Raw genomic sequence first — 20,124 nt, forward strand, 5'->3', positions numbered from 1 at the left:
CTGGTGAAGGCTACACGCCCGTGGGAACGCTTGGCGATGGATTTCAAGGGCCCTTTGCCGGTGTCGAGCGGCTCTCGCTATCTGCTCACTATCGTTGATGAGTACTCACGATTCCCCTTTGCTTATATGTGCGCGGACATGACTGCTGCCACGGTGATGCGTTGCTTACAGAACTTGTTCTCAATGTTCGGTTACCCGGCCTATGTCCATACCGACCGGGGTGCAGTCTTCTTGTCTCAGGAGGTGCGCGGCTATCTGCTCCAAAACAACGTTGCGTCTAGTTACACCACGCCGTATAGACCCCAGGCTAATGGGCAGATCGAACGCTTCAACGGGATTATCTGGAGGGCCGTCATGCTCCATCTCCGGACCCACGGCCGGGGCCTCGATAAATGGGCTTGGTCGCTACCTGCGGCGTTGAACTCAATCCGGGCACTCCTGAGTACGGCAACTAACCAAACTCCCCACGAGCGTCTTTTCCACCACCCCAGGAGCTCGGGGTGTATACGGTCTTTGCCCAGTTGGCTCGCTGGGCCCGGGCCGGCCTACCTTAAACGGGCAGTTCGCGCGAGCAAGTACGACCCCCTTGTGGACAAAGTGCAGATTCTCCAGGCTAATCCTGAGCATGCTCGTGTGATGACGTCTGATGGTCGTGAGACTACTGTCTCCGTTCGTCATCTTGCCCCTTGCGGGGTCGACGACCTTAGTAGGGAATCGGACGAACCAGTCGAACCCGTCTATGAGACTATGACCTCTCCCGACGCTCCCATCGCCGACAGTCCACCGACCCTCCCCCCGTCGAGACTGCCCGGGTCCGACGACTTGGCGTTACTCCCTTCATCACCCGACCCTGTTGACGCCTCTGACACCGGGGATACAGGGTTACGAGACGCCGTACCCGGGGAATTTCGAACGCGTGCTGGCAGAGAAATTCGCCGCCCGGCCCGCTACGGTTGGGCCGACTAATACTCCGCGCCCATGCTGACGCTCACTCGCTTTTAGCCACGCGGCCGTATAATTCTGACGGGGGGGTGAATGTAGTGAAATCGTATCCGTACTGAACCCGGGTGGGGATGCTCGCTGCTCGCTGTCATTGTTGTCCCCACTAGGGGCGTGACTATAAGACCCGTTGCCGTGTCAGTGCTCCGAGACTTCTCCCTTGTGACATGTTACATCGGTAGCCTCGTTAATGGTACGCCTTTATAGAATATCTAGCTTGCTTGCATTGACTGATATGAATGGCTTTATGAGATGTCGCATCGTATGCTTATTGTGTATTTCTACTTACAGGAATGATGTGATGATCTAAATGCAATTAAACCAAACCGTTGGACTAAAAGTTGTGCGGACCTGAATGGTTTTCCACAACAATATTTATGACATCATAGGTCAAGTGGTACCATTGAAGGCGCCATCTTGGAAAAACCGAAAAAAAAATTGCATCTCTACAACTCCGAAACTGCTCCATGGAAGAAATTGAAAGCTGGCTCATTGTAAAGTACTCCCCATGGGGAATAACATAGGTTAATGATAATGTATGTCATATGTGCCTTCATTATGACATCATAAATTGACAAGTAGAGCACTTGATCCAATCAGTATGAAAAAATTGATGACGATCGATGATCAATGAATGCTTGATCCAAAAAAAATTGCTGACATCATCGGTCACGTGGTTCGGCAACCATATTTTTATGACAAAGCCCTTCGGGCAATGCTGTCTGGAACAGACAGATGTATGTATGTATGTATGGCCCTCACAAACATCCACCAATCAGACTGAGGATCTGGTCACATGACACGGGAACAGCAGATCCTCCACTCAGCAGATCCAAGCCCGGCGAAGCCGTTTTTAGACTATCGCTCTTGTTTTTTTAACACCTCACCAGCAGTCTCGCTCTCCCACCTGTACAACCCCAATCTCCCCAGCTCCTCCAGCATGCAACATTGTTCCAGCAACATCCTCCTGGTTAAACTCACAAAATCCAAGGTCACTACACAACTCCACTCTTTTCTTCTTCTTCTTTTCTCACGTTTGTGGTGCCACGTCTCAGAGACTGTTCAATTTCGCTCCTTCTTCCAGGGCTTTAATGAGGCGGTGCACGACCATCCCGTGTCATCTCCAGGCACTACCTGCTAGCCTTTCTACCCTCATTAACCATATTTAACCCAACCCTCTTAATTACAGATTAATATGGTTCCTTCCCTCTTCTATCCCCTCTTTCTCCGTTTCTTCATTCCCCTTCTCGCCGAGTTCGACTTTAGCCCCACTGTGCCCCCACTCTTCTATGAGCCTCGATTTTGTACAGAAAGGAAAAACGTTCGTATTTATGTCCTACAATTATAAATTCTTATTCATTCGATAAATAGAATCATCGATTTTATTTTAATGTAACATCATCTGATATCAAAATGCGCCATTTATCATAATTCAGGCATTTCAGCATCACGTCGGCATAATAACTTCAGGATGTGGACTTTTAAAAATCAGTTCTTTGCAATTTTTCTCTAAAAACTCTCATTTTTTTTTTCAAATAAATATTAATCATTGATATCTTAATTACAAGATGCAAAAGTAATAGCTCAGGCTTGTGCTGTACCGTAATCAAGAAGGAATCTTAATTATTAGCTAATTACCAGAAATAATGAGGTTACAGCTCATTTCATTTGGAAACGAATGAGTCCCCTGCGCCCCTTCAAGGTACGCATGAGGGTGTGGGATGGGGTTGGGGAGGGGCAAGGGGGGATGTATTAAATATATTGCTTAACTGTATAGTGGGGCTCAGAGGGGGTCGGGCAGGTGCGAGGGGGGATGTATCAAATATATTGCTTCACTGTATCGTGGGGCTCAGAGGGGGGTCGGGGAGGGGAAAGGGGGGATGTATCAAATATATTGCTTAACTGTATAGTGGGGCTCAGAAGGGGTCGGGGAGGGGCGAGGGGGGATGCATTAAATATATTGCTTAACTGTATAGTGGAGCTCAGAAGGGGTCGGGGAGGGGCGAGGGGGGATGTATTAAATATATTGCTTAACTGTATAGTGGGGCTCAGAGGGGGTCGGGGAGGTGCGAGGGGGGATGTATTAAATATATATATATGGCTTAACTGTATAGTGGAGCTCAGAAGGGGTCGGGGAGGGGCGAGGGGGGATGCATTAAATATATTGCTTAACTGTATAGTGGAGCTCAGAAGGGGTCGGGGAGGGGCGAGGGGGGATGTATTAAATATATTGCTTAACTGTATAGTGGGGCTCAGAGGGGGTCGGGGAGGTGCGAGGGGGGATGTATTAAATATATATGGCTTAACTGTATAGTGGGGCTCAGAAGGGGTCGGGGAGGGGGGATGTATTAAATATATATGGCTTAACTGTATAGTGGGGCTCAGAGGGGGTCGGGGAGGTGCGAGGGGGGTGTATTAAATATATTGCTTCACTGTATAGTGGGGCTCAGAAGGGGTCGGGGAGGGGCGAGAGGGGATGTATCAAATATATTGCTTACCTGTATAGTGGGGCTCAGAGGGGGGTCGGGGAGGTGCGAGGGGGGATGTATCAAATATATTGCTTCACTGTATAGTGGGGCTCAGAAGGGGTCGGGGAGGTGCGAGGGGGGATGTATTAAATATATTGCTTAACTGTATAGTGGGGCTCAGAAGGGGTCGGGGAGGGGCGAGGGGGGATGTATCAAATATATTGCTTCACTGTATAGTGGGGCTCAGAGGGGGTCGGGGAGGGGCGAGGGGGGATGTATCAAATATATTGCTTCACTGTATAGTGGGGCTCAGAGGGGGTCGGGGAGGGGAAAGGGGGGATGTATCAAATATATTGCTTCACTGTATAGTGGGGCTCAGAAGGGGGTCGGGGAGGGGCGAGGGGGATGTATCAAATATATTGCTTACCTGTATAGTAGGGCTCAGAGGGGCGAGGGGGAATGTATCAAATATATTGCTTCACTGTATAGTGGGGCACGGAGGGGTGAGGGGAGGGGCGAGGGGATGTATCAAATATATTACTTAACTGTACTTACAGTGGAGCTCAGAGGGGGTCGGGGAGGGGCGAGGGGGGATGTAGCAAATATATTGCTTACCTGTATAGTGGGGCTCAGAGGGGGTCGGGGAGGGGAAAGGGGGGATGTATTAAATATATTGCTTAACTGTATCATGGAGCTCAGAGGGGGTCGGGGAGGGGCAAGGGGGATGTATAAAATATATTGCTTCACTGTATAGTGGGGCTCAGAGGAGTCGGGGAGGGGCGAGGGGATGTATTAAATATATTGCTTACCTGTATAGTGGGGCTCAGAGGGGCGAGGGGAGGGGCGAGGGGGAATGTATCAAATATATTGCTTACCTGTATAGTGGGGCTCAGAGGGGGTCGGGGAGGGGAAAGGGGGGATGTATTAAATATATTGCTTAACTGTATAGTGGAGCTCAGAGGGGGTCGGGGAGGGGCAAGGGGGATGTATAAAATATATTGCTTACCTGTATAGTGGGGCTCAGAGGGGCGAGGGGAATGTATAAAATATATTGCTTACCTGTATAGTGGGGCTCAGAGGGGGTCGGGGAGGGGCGAGGGTGATGTATTAAATATATTGCTTACCTGTATTGTGGGGCTCAGAGGGGGTCGGGGAGGGGCGAGGGGAATGTATAAAATATATTGCTTACCTGTATTGTGGGGCTCAGAGGGGGTCGGGGAGGAGCGAGGGGGGATGTATCAGATATATTACTTAACTGTACTTACAGTGAAGCTCAGAAGGGGTCGGGGAGGGGTGAGGAGGTATTATCAAATATATTACTTGACTGTATAGTGGAGCTCAGAAGGGGTCGGGGAGGGGTGAGGAGGTATTATCAAATATATTACTTGACTGTGCTTACAGTGGAGCTCAGTAAACGGCTCAATAATCTGCTGTCATGTTATTTAAAGGGAATCTTCTCAAAAATGGAACCGTCCAAAATAATCATCCCATTACCTTATTTTGACCATTTAGTGAATTGATCATTTCATTCATACAAACCACATAAATCAGTTTTCGGCAATTAAATGAATGCTTTCGATTAGAGTACCTACATAAAGTAGAGTACCTTTATGTAGGTACTCTACTTTCGATTAGAGGGATAATGACATTTGTTTAATCCATACATCCGTTGCCATGACATTTACTTCATAGGTTGTGTTATTATAATCAGATGATTCATAAGTATAATTGAATAATTAAGAGGCAATTATTATGCAAGCTGCCATCAGTGACTGGCGTGATCCCTGTGAGATATTTTGACTCATTCAACATTACCATTGTGATGTGCAGCAAACCTGTTGTTGAACCTCTGTCTCACTTGATGCTTATCAGGCACAACAGCCTCCCTCTGCCTGAATTTGATAATGTAAAATTTGTTTAAAATTACCCGAGAACGCATCGATTCGATGCGATGATTAATCCTTCCAGGAGAGCCATGGCTGTCTGTTTGGATACCTTCAATAGTCTGTATATGCTGAGCTGGTATACACCGATTCTCTTTACTTACAATTGCTTTTGTTTGACATTTCATTTGTTTTCACGTCTTCACCTTTTGTGTGCTACATATAGATGCCTGACAGTTATCTGTTTTGTTTATGGCAGGGGTGTAGGGGGGCACGGGTTGGGTGAAGGGATTGTAAATGTTTTCATGAAGTATTGATCTGTTCATTAACACAGCACTGATTGCATTCCAGCCCGCATAGCTTTTGCGGAGCTTCCATGTTTTTTCATGGCGACAACACTTCATAATCCTGACATGGGGGCACGAACTTTGGATGAAGTGATAATGTTCCTAGCCACGTGAATACTGATGCAAAATAAGAAAAGAAAAAGCAGCCATCAAATAATTTGTATTAAGTACTGCTCCACCAAATTTTAGAACAAACAGGATTGAGGAAGTGGGATCAAAAAGCATGTACGTATGCATCAAAATACAGTAGTAGGCTTGCAGAAACAAGGTAAAAATGCCATGATTTAAAGCAAGAAGAAAAAGGGAGCCTTGTATTCTTGCGCTGGTTGAAAGAGCTCAAAAATTGCAAAGGATAAAAGAAAACAGCAAAGAAAAAACAGCAAAGCAAAGAAACTTTCAGGAGCGATCGACGCAGCGATCTGTTGCCTATACACTGCCCGGGATCAATTTTTTGTCAGATGGAAAAATTTATAATTTTTCTGTTGCTTTCGATTAATTTGAAGAAACTTTTATTTAACACATTTTGTTTTTCTCTGAGGAGCATTTCCGTGTTTCGGGGGGGAGACGGCATACAGAAGGCATTCACCATGTGTGTGTACGTGTATGTATATATATATATATCTCTTTATAAATATATCCAACAACGCACCAAAAAAGGAAGTCTGTATACAGTATATGTATTATACAGTGTGTGTGTGTGTAATGTTACCGATAGACTCCTAAACGGAGAGGCTGACGTGCTTGATATTTGACATAGACATGGCCATTGAGCCTGGGACGAACATGGCCGAACTCAAAATATTTGACGATCCATATTTTTTATTCATATTTACCTCAGCGCATTTCAGCGAGGTACCCGCTAATCTCAGCCGGTTCCAGAGCAGCTCACTGATTCGCTCAGAGCGATCACGTGATGTTCCATTCCCGCCGCCAGACTGATTCGCTCAGAGCGATCACGTGACGTTCCATCCCGTCACACGTCACACGTTTTTTCACCTTTTATGCGATCGTGTTTTATATCTATTTTGTGCGATATGAATTAAATGTCTTTGAAACAGCTGTGAAACGTCTTTCCACAACCCTTCCGTAACCGATTGGAGCAGTTTATTGCCGCACAAAACGAGATCCGCGAAGCGAGTTGGTCGAGTCGTGCTGACCAAGATGGCGACACGGCGGCTTCACTTTTCACGGAGTATGAGCGTTCTATATATTTTCAATTCAGTGCGCCCGTGATTTGTGGCATAGACATGACCATTGGGCCTTCACGGTGTAATTTGTGCGAGGCTTTTGTCCGAGTGAGCTTGAGTCGAGAGGGCGAATGTACGGGTTGGGAATGTACGGGTCTCCCTTCCTCCGCCTGGCAACGCCGGTACTGGAGGACGTCACAGGATCGGTGAGTCTCCAAAATCCGCTTCGTGCTGTTGCGAATATGCAGGACTATGTCCGATTGTTGTGCTGCTCTCCGACCATGAGAACTGCAACGTCATTGTTGACTGGCCATCCCCTTCCCTCCCCCTTCCCCCTCCCCCCTCCGTCCCCCCTTCCCTTCCCCCTCCACCCTACCCCTCCACCCTACCCTTCTCCCCTCCCCCTCGCCTTCTCCCCTCCCCCCTCCATTTTCCCCCTCCCCCTCCATTTTCCCCCTCCCCCTCCATTTTCCCCCTCCCTTTTCCCCCTCACCCTCCCTTTTCCCCCTCCCTTTTCCCCCTCCCCCTCCCTTTTCCCCCTCCCCCTCCCTTTTCCCCCTCCCTTTTCCCCCTCCCCCTCCCCCTCCCTTTTCTCCATCCCCCTCCCCCTCCCTTTCCCCCCTCCCCCTCCCCCTCCCTTTCCCCCCCTCCCCCTCCCTTTCCCCCCTCCCACTTTCCCCCCTCCCCCCTCCACCCTACCCCCTCCCCTTCTCCCCTCCCCCTCCCTTTTCCCCCTTCCCTCCCCCACCATTCTCCCCTCCCCCCCTCTTCTCCCCTCATTCCCCTCCCCTCCCCTCCCCTCCCCCGCCCAGCAATTCCGGGCACTTCTGCCGGGTCCCCCCCTCCCCCTTCCCCCTCCCCCTCCCCCCATCCCTCACCCTCCCCATCCCCACCTCTTCCCTCCCCCCTCCCCCTCCCCCCCTCCCATCCCTCACCCTCCCCATCCCCACCTCTTCCCTCCCCCCTCCCCCCTTCCCCCCTCCCCTCCCCCCTCCCCTCCCCCCTCCCCTCCCCCCTCCCCTCCCCCCTTCCATCCTCCCCCACCATTCTCCCCTCCCCCCCCACCCCCTCACCCTCCCCATCCCCACCTCTTTCCTCTCCCCTTCCCCTCCCTTTCCCCCTCCCCCCTCCCTTTTCCCCCTCCCCTTCTCCCCTCCCATTTTCCCCCTCCCCCTCCCTTTCCCCCTCCCCCCTCCCTTTTCCCCCTCCCCCCTCCCCCTCCCTTTTCCCCCTCCCCCTCCCTTTTCCCCCTCCCCCCTCCCCCCTCCCCCCCTCCCACCCCTCACCCTCCCCATCCCCCCCTCTTCTCCACTCTCCCCCTCCCCCTCCCACTCTTCTCCCCTCCCCCCCGTTCCCCTCCCCTGCCCTCCCCCCCGTTCCCCTCCTCTCCCCTCCCCCGCCCGGCAATGCCGGGTACTTCTGCTAGTCTGTCTTTAAACAGTCCATTCCTCAGTGAGCAGTGAAGAGTGGGCCTAGCTTTCAAGGCTCTTCATATAATGTCTGAAGTCAATTCCGGTGTTGTCCATGTATTTGTCTGCAAGTGTGCGCGATTTGTGTTGCAGATCCTCCACGAGCTACAGACCATGTTAAAAAGAAGAATGAAAAAGCCTGGACACTTGTTACACACTATCTATAGCAATGTTCCATTTTCTCACTATTTATAAAGACCATCTCCCAAAACTCATAAAACTGTCCTGAACACCTTGGACAAGCTGTGAAAGAATTTCTAACAATTCGCACATTTCACCCAATTAATTGCAGATGCAAAATTTTGACTAAGCAATGTAAGCTTGTTAACTCCAACCAGATGTAACTTTGATGACGTCATACATCCTGATAAACAGAAACCACCAATTGTGTATTATGGGCACAATGTAGTTTCAAAGTACAGTACTGTATTTCCTGTGTACAGACGGTTCCTGAACTACAATGAATAACTATAATTATGAGACAGAAAAAGAACCCCGAAATTTCACACAACTTTGTGCCACGAGCCCTCTATGAAGAACCTCAAATCCTAACAAATCCACAAGTACCTATTCAAAGAAACCTACCACTAGTTTGAGGCAATCACAGCATGGGAAATACACTTTTTACTTGAACTCATATGATGCCAACACCATCTCACATTAATGATGTGTCGGCATGGCCTACAGATACGGAGAGCACACTCCCAGCCATGATTGATCACAAAATTGGAAATAAGAAATTGCGTTAAATGTTAGAACATGTACGTCAAAATGTTTTCAATTGTCACATTGTTATTGTCTCATGTTACTATGGTAACAACATTCAATGGTTATTCCAATACATAATGGTAAAATACCAGGTATGTATTTTTCACTCATATATATATATATACATATACATATACATATATACATATATACATATATACATATATACATATATACATATATACACACACAAGGAAAACAGTTAAACAATTGATTTCTTTGATGTTATTTTTACGCTGCACATGCGAAGTGAAGAGCGGGGTGAAGCAATTGTTTCACTTCTGTCTGTCTGTCCATCTACAAACGTCAGTTTATGATCGAGGAACAACTTGATTTCAACAGAATGTGAAGAGTACAACGAACCTGTAGTGTCGTAGCACTTTGGCAATGAATTAGTTCCGATTGTACATGTGCAGAGAGAGGAGTGAGATAATATTTTTAGTCTGTCTGCCTGTCTGGCATCAAACAAAATTGAAAACTATCCCAAACAGGGAACTTACTAAAGTCATAAAGGACACAAACAACAGGCACGAAGAACTAAAGTAGCATTAAAAGTAGTTAAATCAGGAGGTGTAAAAGATGCTGCATCAACGGTGGTGAAATTCCCAAAAAGTTTTTTTTCCCTACAACCTTCAAAATTTTCATTTTATATCAATTAAATTGTACACTTGAACACTGCAGAACACAAATCTCCTTTTTGACACTTTTCAAAACCCTTCCATTTAGCAGGACAAAATATTACAGCATCATGACCAATCAAATTTGTCTCTCATAGACCCAGCCCATGTCCTTGTTTCTCAAGACAGTGCGGGGTAACGTGTTCTATTACCTCTCTAGTTTTCAATATGTTTTGGAGCATGAGCCAGAAGCCGTTGAACAAACTACTATCATGTTACCACAGTTGAGTGCTAATAAACGAAGTGCGTGACCAGTGTTCCCAGGCATGGCAATGACCATTTAAAATCAACGATAATTATGTATTCCAAACTCTCCAGTGATTGACTGAAGAAATACAAAAGCTATTGTAATGATGTGCAGATGTTGCCGAAACTAACAGACATAAGTAATGTAGCTACAAACACTGATTGACTACCACTGATAAAGATACTTGTAGTCAGGTGTGATCACAATAGGTAAACATGAGCTTCGTAATGGACAGTTTTCGCTGCATGATCGTTGCTCATCAACATGGTGGCACCAATTAAATAACAGTCAAGAACATGTATGTAATATAGCTTTGATGTTACACTACATGGGCATTGTGAGGAAGTTTTACACAGACAACAACAACAAACCAGAAACACTTATTTCAAGATTAACTCTTCCTTTTAGCAAGAGCAACTGGCTCATGACTGAAAAGAACACCAATGGGCTTTGTGGATTTACCTTTGGTCGGAGTCAGGTAAGTTGATTTCATTTTGGGAATTGCAGAAGTTCTAAGATGAAGGTTTGGGAAAGGGATGAAAGACAGGAAGTCAATGAGAGCTCTCTTCAGGCAAGTGCCATGGAAAGGAAAATCAAAAAAGTGTAAAAAATGAACAAAGTAAATAGTGAGCGATAGATGGGGTGCAGTGACTTTTGTAATTCAGTATCCACAGGTTTACATAAAAGATAACATAAAGAAAATGTAAAAATACAAAACAATACAGACACTGAACAACCACTAATAACGGCCTTCAAAAGTCATGTAATCAAAAAATCATCGGTGACCACTCAGAAACAGACCAATCAATCCAATCAGAAATTGTTTCATGCATCAGCAGCATTTCAGGCAAACACCTCCAACTTTGAATTGTCTTTGATTAATCAAATAATAATAATAATAATAACAATAATCATATAATAACAATAATAATATTAATAACAAGAAAGAGCAATCAGATTCAACAAGTAGAAGGGATTCGCCCGGTGTTTTTCAGTGGTTTTAAGGCGGCAGAACAAAGTAACCGATGACGTCATCACTATTTTTTTTTTCCTCCACCAAATTATTCCTAGATGATGCTCAAGAAATTTCATCTTGATCGGATTAAATTTTGTACTTGTCGAATTATGAAGTCATAATGGAGGCACCTACGACATCATTAACAATTTTTATTCCTCTTCGAGAGTTCTTTACAATGAGCCATGTCTCAATTTTTTCTATTTAGCGCTTTCCGAGATATAGAGGTGCAAAGTTTTTCGGGTTTTCCAAGATGGCGGCCGAACCACGTGACCGATGACGTCATCATTATCTTTTTCTAAACCAATTTATCGCGAGATTATGCTCAAGAAATTTCATCTTGATCGGATGAAGTTTTGTACTTGTCGAATTAGGACGTCATAATGGAGGCACCTATGACATCATCATTAACATATTTTATTCCCCATGAAGAGTTCTTTACAATGAGGCATGTCTCAATTTTTTCTATTCAGCACTTTCGGAGATATAGAGGTGCAAAGTTTTTGGTTTTTCCAAAATGGTGCACGTGCCACGTGACCTAAGACGTCATAATTCTCATTTAAAAACTTATACAGGAGGAGTTGCACCGATGGTGGAAATTTCCTGTCAATCGGACCAACGGTTGCAGAGAAAATCATATTATTCGGTGCGGACAAACAAACAGACAGACAGACAGACAGACAGACAAACGGTCTCAAATGCAATACTCTCGCCTCTGGCAAGGGTAATAATAATAATCAAAACATATGAACAGCATAAACTGGCAACATAAACTGGCAAAGGTAATAAACTGGCAACCACCATCTCTTATCTTCCCCCATCCAAAACCTTGATCTTTTCTACCCCCAATAATTCCACCCCAAATCCACTTTTTTGAAATACCAACTTCTTTCCTGGAAGTCCTTGGTGTCTTTGTGTTTTATACTTCTCCCGCCCCCCCTCTCCCACGCCTCCTCCCCCCAAGCCCTCTCCCTCCCACACATCTCCCGATGTCCCCGCTCTCAAATGTTGTGTTTGTGTGCTTCCCCTTCTCTCCCCATTTTGTCTACCGCTCCCTCTTTTTATATATTTTGTTTGTCTGTTTGATTTGTTTGTGTGATAAATATTAGCTCTTTCACGAGCCTCGATTCTGTATACAAAAAAAAAAAAAAAAAAAAAAAACCAACAAACACAAATTCATCATCCTTCACGAGACACAATTTTCTTTTCTAAACTACAGACTCATGTCTCTTTTACCTTTCATTTCCAAGGTTCGAGGACATCCTATTGCAATCGGCTTCTGCAATATCTACATCAGCATTTTCTTTTCGAACCCCTGCTGGTTGTCGGGGACTTCCAGTCTGTTTCCAAGCAGTTACCTTGTACTGAGATTGTCCTTACAAATGATATTCTATGCAATGTTCTGCATCTTTCTGTTTCTTTTTACACCGTTTGACCATACGATGTAGGTTGACCTTCTCCAATCCCTTTTTGGTATCACTGGGCCTGCTCTTTAATGGTTTGAGTCTTATCTTGTAGATCGCACATCCAGGGTAAACGTTGCTGGCACTTCATCTATCTGATGGTGTTCCCCGGTGACATTCTCGTGGTCCACTTTTGCTTTCTCTTTGCTTGCATCCACTTGGTACAATTGCATGCAATTTCTCCATCAGGTTTCATTGCTTTGCTGATGACATCCAGATCTACCTATCCATGGAACCTGATGATGTGTTCTCTTCCACAACAACGAATTCCTTTCTTTCTGAGATTAAAAAAATTGGTGTCCAGTAACTTTCTTTGGGGATCACCACCTGATCTCCATCCACTTCCATGATTTCAAATAGCTGTCACTTCGGATCAAACACTTTCCAGTATTCCAGAAATTGCTAAAATCTGTAAATGTTTTTTTGTTTTTGTTTTTTTTTGTATACAAGATCGAGGCTCGTGTAAGAGCTAGCACATTAAACACACATTAGCACATAAAACACAAAAACCATAAACGGACACATAACACATAATAAAGGGAGGGGGAGACAAGATGGGGAGAGAGACAGAAGTGCACAAGCACAACAGTGGAGAACAGGGACATCGGGAGATCTGTCGAAGGCAGAGGGCTGGGGTTTATTCCATTTGCACAATTTTTCTCATTTCCACTCATGCTTTTGGAATATACATTTGAATTCGAGTCTATATGAAGGTTAGTGTTGATCTCTGCATCCGTAGACAAGGCCCACGGTGGATTTATCAATTGAAGGCCTATAATCATTGAGCTAACTCTCAAAACGTCGGTCGAACATCGCCCCCCAAGGTGGATTGGATACTCTTATCGGATTCCCATTGATAAAATCTATTTTTCAGATGGAGGAAGCCGAGCTCGTTGCTCTAACTCGAAAATGTGATTACACCTCTCCAATCCTCAAGACATTTCACTAGCTCCTGCTACACCGATGCATATATTTAAAAATGTTGCCGATACTTTAAATTAACAAAAGTCCTTCACAAGAAGAAAAGTGCTTTTGAAGGAGCAAAGTTAGGCCTTTGTCCTTGTGATAAATTTCCAAGGTGAGAAACATGGGATTAGAAGAGGAGAGAAAGACAAAACAGATATAGAGGGAGAAAAAAGACTTTAATGATTAGACCAAAGCAGGATTCTCAGATTTCCAGGTAATTGTGAGCAAAGCAAATGGGTTTGGCCATCTTGTTTCTGGATTGAACACGGGACGTCATGGGGGAAATGAAATGAGCAGAGAAATATTAATGAAGTGCCGGCTCAAATTTATGTTTTGATAAGGGAGGTTGGTTTTAGGTTGTATTACGAAGGGCAATTAAAGGATCGAAGTGGAGATTGCTGGCGTGTTGGGACAAAAAAATGACTTCAGCTGCAGCAATGAGAAAGTGCACCAGTCATGGCGGGCAATGATGGGCTGCCTAAATAAATCCGTGATTGACATCAGAACAAATGATGGTCAAGATATAAATAAACGAATGTCCATGATTGCTGGAAAGCGCTCGAGTAATAAGCAAGAGTCCTCGAAACAAGTGTTGAACACAGCCTGAATGTGAGCTACTGTCGGCCATTGTCGTCCATCAAGTTGTCACAGGCTGCTTGGAGCCACGTTGAACCACTGAAACTGAGCTATGATGAACTAATTTCCTGTAGGCCATCATTGTCAAAGGTTGGTGAAGGGTATACAGTTATTAACCTGCGCTCGCGAAGCGAAAAGCAAGGTTAAGCATTCATGTGCGTATTGCGTGCCTGCATTTTTAAAATTCATTTTCTCGGCAACCGTTGGTCCGATTGACACCAAATTTTACCACAGGAGCGCCTCCGTGTGTAGAATTTTTGTTATTCATAACAATGACATCATAGGTCACGTGGTACAGACGCCAGATTGGAAAAGCCTTACACCCCCATATCTCCCAAACCACTCAATGGAAAAATTGAAACATGGCTCATTGTAAAGAACTCCACATGAGGAATAAGTGTTGTTAACGATGACGTCTTTGGTGTCATAATTATGACGTCATAATTTGACATGGACAATGCTTAGTCTGATCAGTTTTAAATTTATTGAGCGTGATATATGTAACAATTATATTAGAGAATATAAACTTATGATGTCATCGCTGACGTGGTCTGGCAGCAATATTGGATCAAAGAAAATTAAAATGTTCAAAAACAAGAGTTGACTCGCACCAAGTTGACTGCGCAGGATAAGTATTCTAAGAATACCATCTTGTTGTTGTTGTATGGCCACGGAAAATTCTCTTGAACAAGCACACAGCACAGCAGGGACGAATGGGGGAAGATTTGGCCCCCGACTTGTATTGGGGGGTAAAACCACCACGAAGAGGCTTCCCCAATAATTGTAGGGTATACTGTTTGAAAGGAAGGTGGTCCTTTGTGAAATGTATCCATGACACACAAACAATAGAAGGAGGAGAATCTTTAAAGAATTTTTCATTTTGAGAATGCAGGCACGCACTTTCTAAACAACTGCGATATTGGACACACAGCTCGGAAAGGACAGAAAACGTTTGCATTCCTGGTGACGGTTAATGCCGCATCTGACTGGGAATACGAAAATTCTTCATTTGAATATTCACAACACTCCGCCGCCTCAGATGTTTCATCTCACATTGTTCAAGGGCTGCTGGTTGTCGGGGATTGAGCGTAGCGCCGGGTGGCGATTCCTGAATTCGGAAGTGTGTGGGCTGATATGAGGAAAACAAAGTTCGCTTATTAATCAGGGAACCAGAATTCTTGGCATGATGATTCCACCCGTCTGTGTGTTTGATTGGATGTCTTTTCGCGCTGCTCTTGTTCTCTCTTTTCTGTTGTGTATGGGGGTGCTGCGGTGTTTTGCAACACAGTCTGGAGGTTCCCATGAAGCTGGAACTCATCCCACAATCCCATTGTTTGTTGCTTATAATCCCACCGAGGGATAAAATTCCTGGGTTTAAGCAGCTAGATGCATACAGGCAGCTGCAGCAAGATCTGTGTTTTTGGCCAGGAATGGAAAATGGAAGGATCGTTTGAGAATGCTGGAGCTATGGAAGAACAACTTGAGACAAAATTGGGTGCTCTGACACAAGGAAAAAGAAACAAAAACATTTCTGACATATTTAACAGGCCTGAACTGCAGCCATTTGGCACCAGAAATACCAAAGTCGGTGCCAATTGGCTCAGCCAGCCTTCACTGGACTCCAAAAAGTGCACAATTTCACCTGCTGCGTGCCACGGCGGTAGAAAAGGGGAAAAAAAGAAAGAAGTAATATTGGTACAGCTGACCGCAACATCCATCACGATCAGGATACTGGGTGTTTAACACAGTTTAAAAAGGCGTGGTGATTGTCAAAGGCCATTGTGGCTTTCTTGTGGGGTCGGCTGGGGGGATCTTGGCCCGAGTCTACACGAACCGGCCTGGCCAGATCTGATGTTCCATTAGTTTAGGCAGGAATTTGGAATTTGAGGATTGTGCCGGCGATACTCGCCTACTCTGCGAAGGACACCATGGGATCTTTAACGTCCACCAACAAATGCTGGCAGAAGGGACCCCTAGTTAAACATTCCGAGGGATGACGCACACATTGGTGAATCACCCGACCTGTGAAACACCAGACACACAGTTTATAGCTGGGCCGGGAATCAAACCCAGGGTAGACAGCTTGGAGGCCAGCATGTGTGTGTAGAGTGTGTAGACAGGCGAGCATGTGTAGACAGCTTGGAGGCGAAAGAAGGAAGTATGGTAAAACTTTGTGAATATATCAATTAAAATTATTTCATGGACTTTTAAAAAGGTTAATTGCGTTGCACTCATAAAATCAGGCCTTTTCAACTTGAGACCAATTGGTCGTCTAAACATTGCTATATTGGTCACTTTGGCCCCAATTTGCGGCCTCAAAACGGCCACCGAGGCCGTGGCCACACAGCCCATGTTACTCTCCGCACAAATTTGTATCAGTACCGCGAGTATGGAGTGTGTACCTTTAAAGATGTGGCTGTGCATAAGGAACAGATGCACGGAGAGAGAGAGAGACTACAAATCATACTCACAGCAGAGTTCTGAGCCATCTGGCGATGCTGCAACTCTTCCATCCGCGTGGTGACGTCGTGCGTGTGCGTACCGAAGTACTCCGCGTACTGTTGCGCCAGGTCGTCTATCGTACCCAGAGATCCATCCTGGCACATGGGAAGAAAGCCATGACGATGAAGGAAGAGATCCGGGGGTGCATGATCATTTCAACCCATCGCCCCGCAATGATCCTCCCAAACGGTGTGAAGTCAAAATGAAATGAAACTGACATTAGTTTCACTGTGCCAGTGCAAAGATATTCAAATAAAGAAAAATTCACACAAAGCACTTCCTGTTTTACAGACAAATTCATCAGTTCCTTCTCCAGTTGCTGGTTTTCCCTTTACAGGGAAATTACTGCAAAAAAGATTATTTTACAGTAACTGAGCAATAATGACATCAACTTAAGCAAAAAGGAAAAGGTTGAAGCCATCCTGATGAAATAGTCCAGGAAAAATAAACAAATTATTTGGTTAAAAAAGATTCCATTTATAGGCAGACACACGCAAGCATCTGTATTTTGTATATGACTTTCATTCCTTCACTCTGTCGTGCTCTCAATATTTCAGTTCTTTTTTAAACTCACCAGCATCTGAAGCATCTCATTCATGAAATCCTCACCATCAAGATTGAGATCTGATCCAGCCATTGTGTCCAGGTAAAGCTACAAACTAGTTAACAGGTAGGCCTAGATGAGCTGTCGCTGTCTCTGTCTGTCTGTCTCTCTGTCTCACTCGCTGCCTGCCTGGGAGTATTTCTGCTCTCTTTGAAGAAACTTGTTCATTCATGAAGTCCTTTCACTCACGATTCCATATTACATTGCCAAGGAAGTGAAAATAGACCGAAAGAAGGAAGTATGAGGATGAGTAAGAAAAATAATAAAATAATGATTATGTATCAATGAATATAAAGATGGTCAAACACTGACCGACAAACATATGAAAGAGGTAGGGAGACGACCAGAAAGACATCAAGAGAAAGCGACGGAGTTAGCGAGCAGGAACCTGAGAGCTCGGGAGAAAGAGATGCACTCAATGCCAAAGTGCACAGGTGGCACATTGACGCACGTGCCTGCCCGGCTCCTTCCGAGTTACCTCCGGCAGTCCCACTTGCAAATCCCATTCCGAACCGACCCTCTCAGGCTCCCTCCATATATTCCGAACCAACTGAATTCCCTCTCTCTCTCTCTTATGTCACTGTCCACAAGCACCTTCTCTTGAACCGCACTCTGCTGGCCTCACGCAAAACAAAAAGTCTCCTCGAAGGGGGAAAACCGAGAGGAGGAGCTGAGGATTTCAGGGAGGGGACGAGGGAACAGCAACAAGGTGGGGGCGGAAGAGAATTTTAACTGCGCTGTGCCAAAAGTACCAAACAGCAGGTTAAGCTTTCTTCCATTTTCTGTTTCCCCTCCAACCATATCAAGTTTTTTTTCACTATCTGCCTATTTTTTTGCCTCTCTCCTTTATCTCCTTTATCTCTCAATGATTGTTTTGGCCCATAACGAATTGTGATTAATCGACACTAATCAGGTTCTAAAAACTTTGTACCTGGTGTACTGTACTTGCGCTTACAGAGACTTTTGTACTGCGAGAATTTTTGAGATGCTCAGGCATTGTAAGCTGTCCTCACTTTCTCTGAGTGTGTCTCTTGTCTGGTCGAAACAATCCTTTTGGAGCACACTGGTGGCTAAAAGGGTTCTCCATACCCCTCTGCCTTGCCTTGTGACATCGTTTCGCTTATCCTGTAATGATTCCATCATTCGTTCATTTTTGTAAGCAGCACCTCCAGTTGCTGTTTGGTACCGCATTGTTTGTCAAGGGTGCGGCTGTGCTGCTGATGCACTTCCCCTGTAGGGAAGAAATTTAGAATTTTGTCATGGTGCCATTGCACAATGGCCTACTCCTGCGAAAGACATTGAAATATTTAATTTAACCTACATCAGGAAATGCTGGTGAATAGGACCCAGTGTGAGGTGTAGCATACTCATTGATTTACAGTTTATAGCCTTATCGGAAATCAAACCCAAGCAAGACAGCTCAAAGATGAGCCCATCCAATAACATAGATCACAATCAATATACAACATGCAATAACACGTGTTCTAGATCCCGAATGATGTGTTCCATTGACAGTAGCCATATGATGAAAAATAGTGACGTGAAATAGTGACCCTCTGTGCTGCCATTATCCGAACCACCAAGGGTCAAAGTGATATGGATCTGGATAGCAAGTAAGGGAATGCTTGGGTGCCTCGACTGAGCTGTTGTGGGAGATCTACATGGAAAACCCGAGGAACTGTGCAATGACCATGATGATACTACACAGACAACACATTCATGGAGATATGCCAATAGGTGGTCTGAATGGTAACCTTTTGCTTTAACAGTGCAACATCAATGTGCATGACAGTTGTTGATCATGAATAGAACATACTTTGTGATTGACCCCTTGTGTGGAAGGATGATTCAAATTTCAGATTCCAGAAAGATTCACATGAAAAGACAACTTTTTTTAGTTGGTGTCTTGGTCTCGTTCAGTCTTGGGTCTTGTTCGGTTTTGGGTCTTGTTCGGTCTTGGGTCTTATTCGGTCTTGGGTCTTGCTCGGTTTTGGGTCTTGCTTGGTTTTGGGTGTTGTTCAGGTTTGGGTCTTGTTATGTTTTGGGTCTTGTTAGTCCCCTACCGGTGTACACCAGAGGGGACTATAGGTTTGCAATCCATCCCTCCGTCTGTCAGTCTGTCAGTCTGTCCGTCTGTCCGTCTGTCAGTCCGTCACGCAAAGAACAGCTTTCCGGACTTTTTTTTCTAAACTCTTAATGCTAATCAAACTTGGTACATGGTTTCCTCATGATAAGTTACAGATCAAGTTTGAACTTCACGACGTTTCGATCATTTTTGACAAAGTTATGGCACTTTGAACTTTGGTAATTTCCCCAACAGTTTTCCGGACTATAATTTGGAGTGCGGTAAGTCAAAGCTGTTAATATTCCTTGTTTTAACTCCGATTTACATTCTGTTTCCACTTGTAGTGAGAAGTAGGGGTCTGTACAACCATTCATGAACTTTATTTGGTGCAAATTGGATAATTTTTAGCCGAGTTACCTCAGACCGTAATTTGGTCATTAAATAATTCACACATCGTTGAATACGTTGCGGCTGCTCCACAGAGCGATCTTGCAGGCTTATTTTAACTCCAATGTACATTCTGTTTCCACTTTTAGTGATAAGTAGGGGTCTGTGCAACCATTCATGAACTTTATTTGGTGCAAATCGGATAATCTTTAGCCGAGTTACTTCAAACCGTTAATTGGTAATTATATAATTCACACAGTGCAATACGTGCAGGCTGCTCCACAGAGCGACCTTGCGGGCTTATGTTAACTCCGATTTACATTCTTTTTCCACTTTTAGTGAGAGGTAGGGGTCTGTGCAACCATTCATAAACTTTATTTGGTGCAAATTGGATAATTTTTAGCCGAGTTACCTCAGACCGTGAGTTGGTAATTATATAAT

At 44.9% G+C, this 20,124-nt stretch overlaps 1 protein-coding gene across 4 annotated transcripts in view; it reads right to left on the bottom strand.

Annotated features, from left to right (window-relative positions):
- LOC137439777 (SAM and SH3 domain-containing protein 1) overlaps positions 1–20,124 on the bottom strand; it is a 570,774-nt gene that overhangs the window by 256,881 nt on the left and 293,769 nt on the right. For 3 of the 4 annotated variants that reach the window (XM_078768572.1, XM_078768570.1, XM_078768571.1), the window contains exons 2-3: positions 16,597–16,722; positions 10,508–10,557 (exon numbers count right to left, since the gene is read on the bottom strand). In XM_078768572.1, coding sequence (XP_078624698.1) covers positions 10,508–10,557; positions 16,597–16,722 — 176 coding nt within the window. Of the gene's footprint in view, positions 1–10,507; positions 10,558–16,596; positions 16,723–17,201; positions 17,862–20,124 lie in introns of those variants that run through there. The other variant, XM_078768573.1, reaches the window with a different exon arrangement.

Source organism: Myxine glutinosa, chromosome 14 (genome assembly GCF_964187855.1).
Source record: "Myxine glutinosa chromosome 14, kmMyxGlut1.1, whole genome shotgun sequence".
Classification (NCBI taxonomy): Eukaryota; Metazoa; Chordata; class Myxini; order Myxiniformes; family Myxinidae; genus Myxine; species Myxine glutinosa.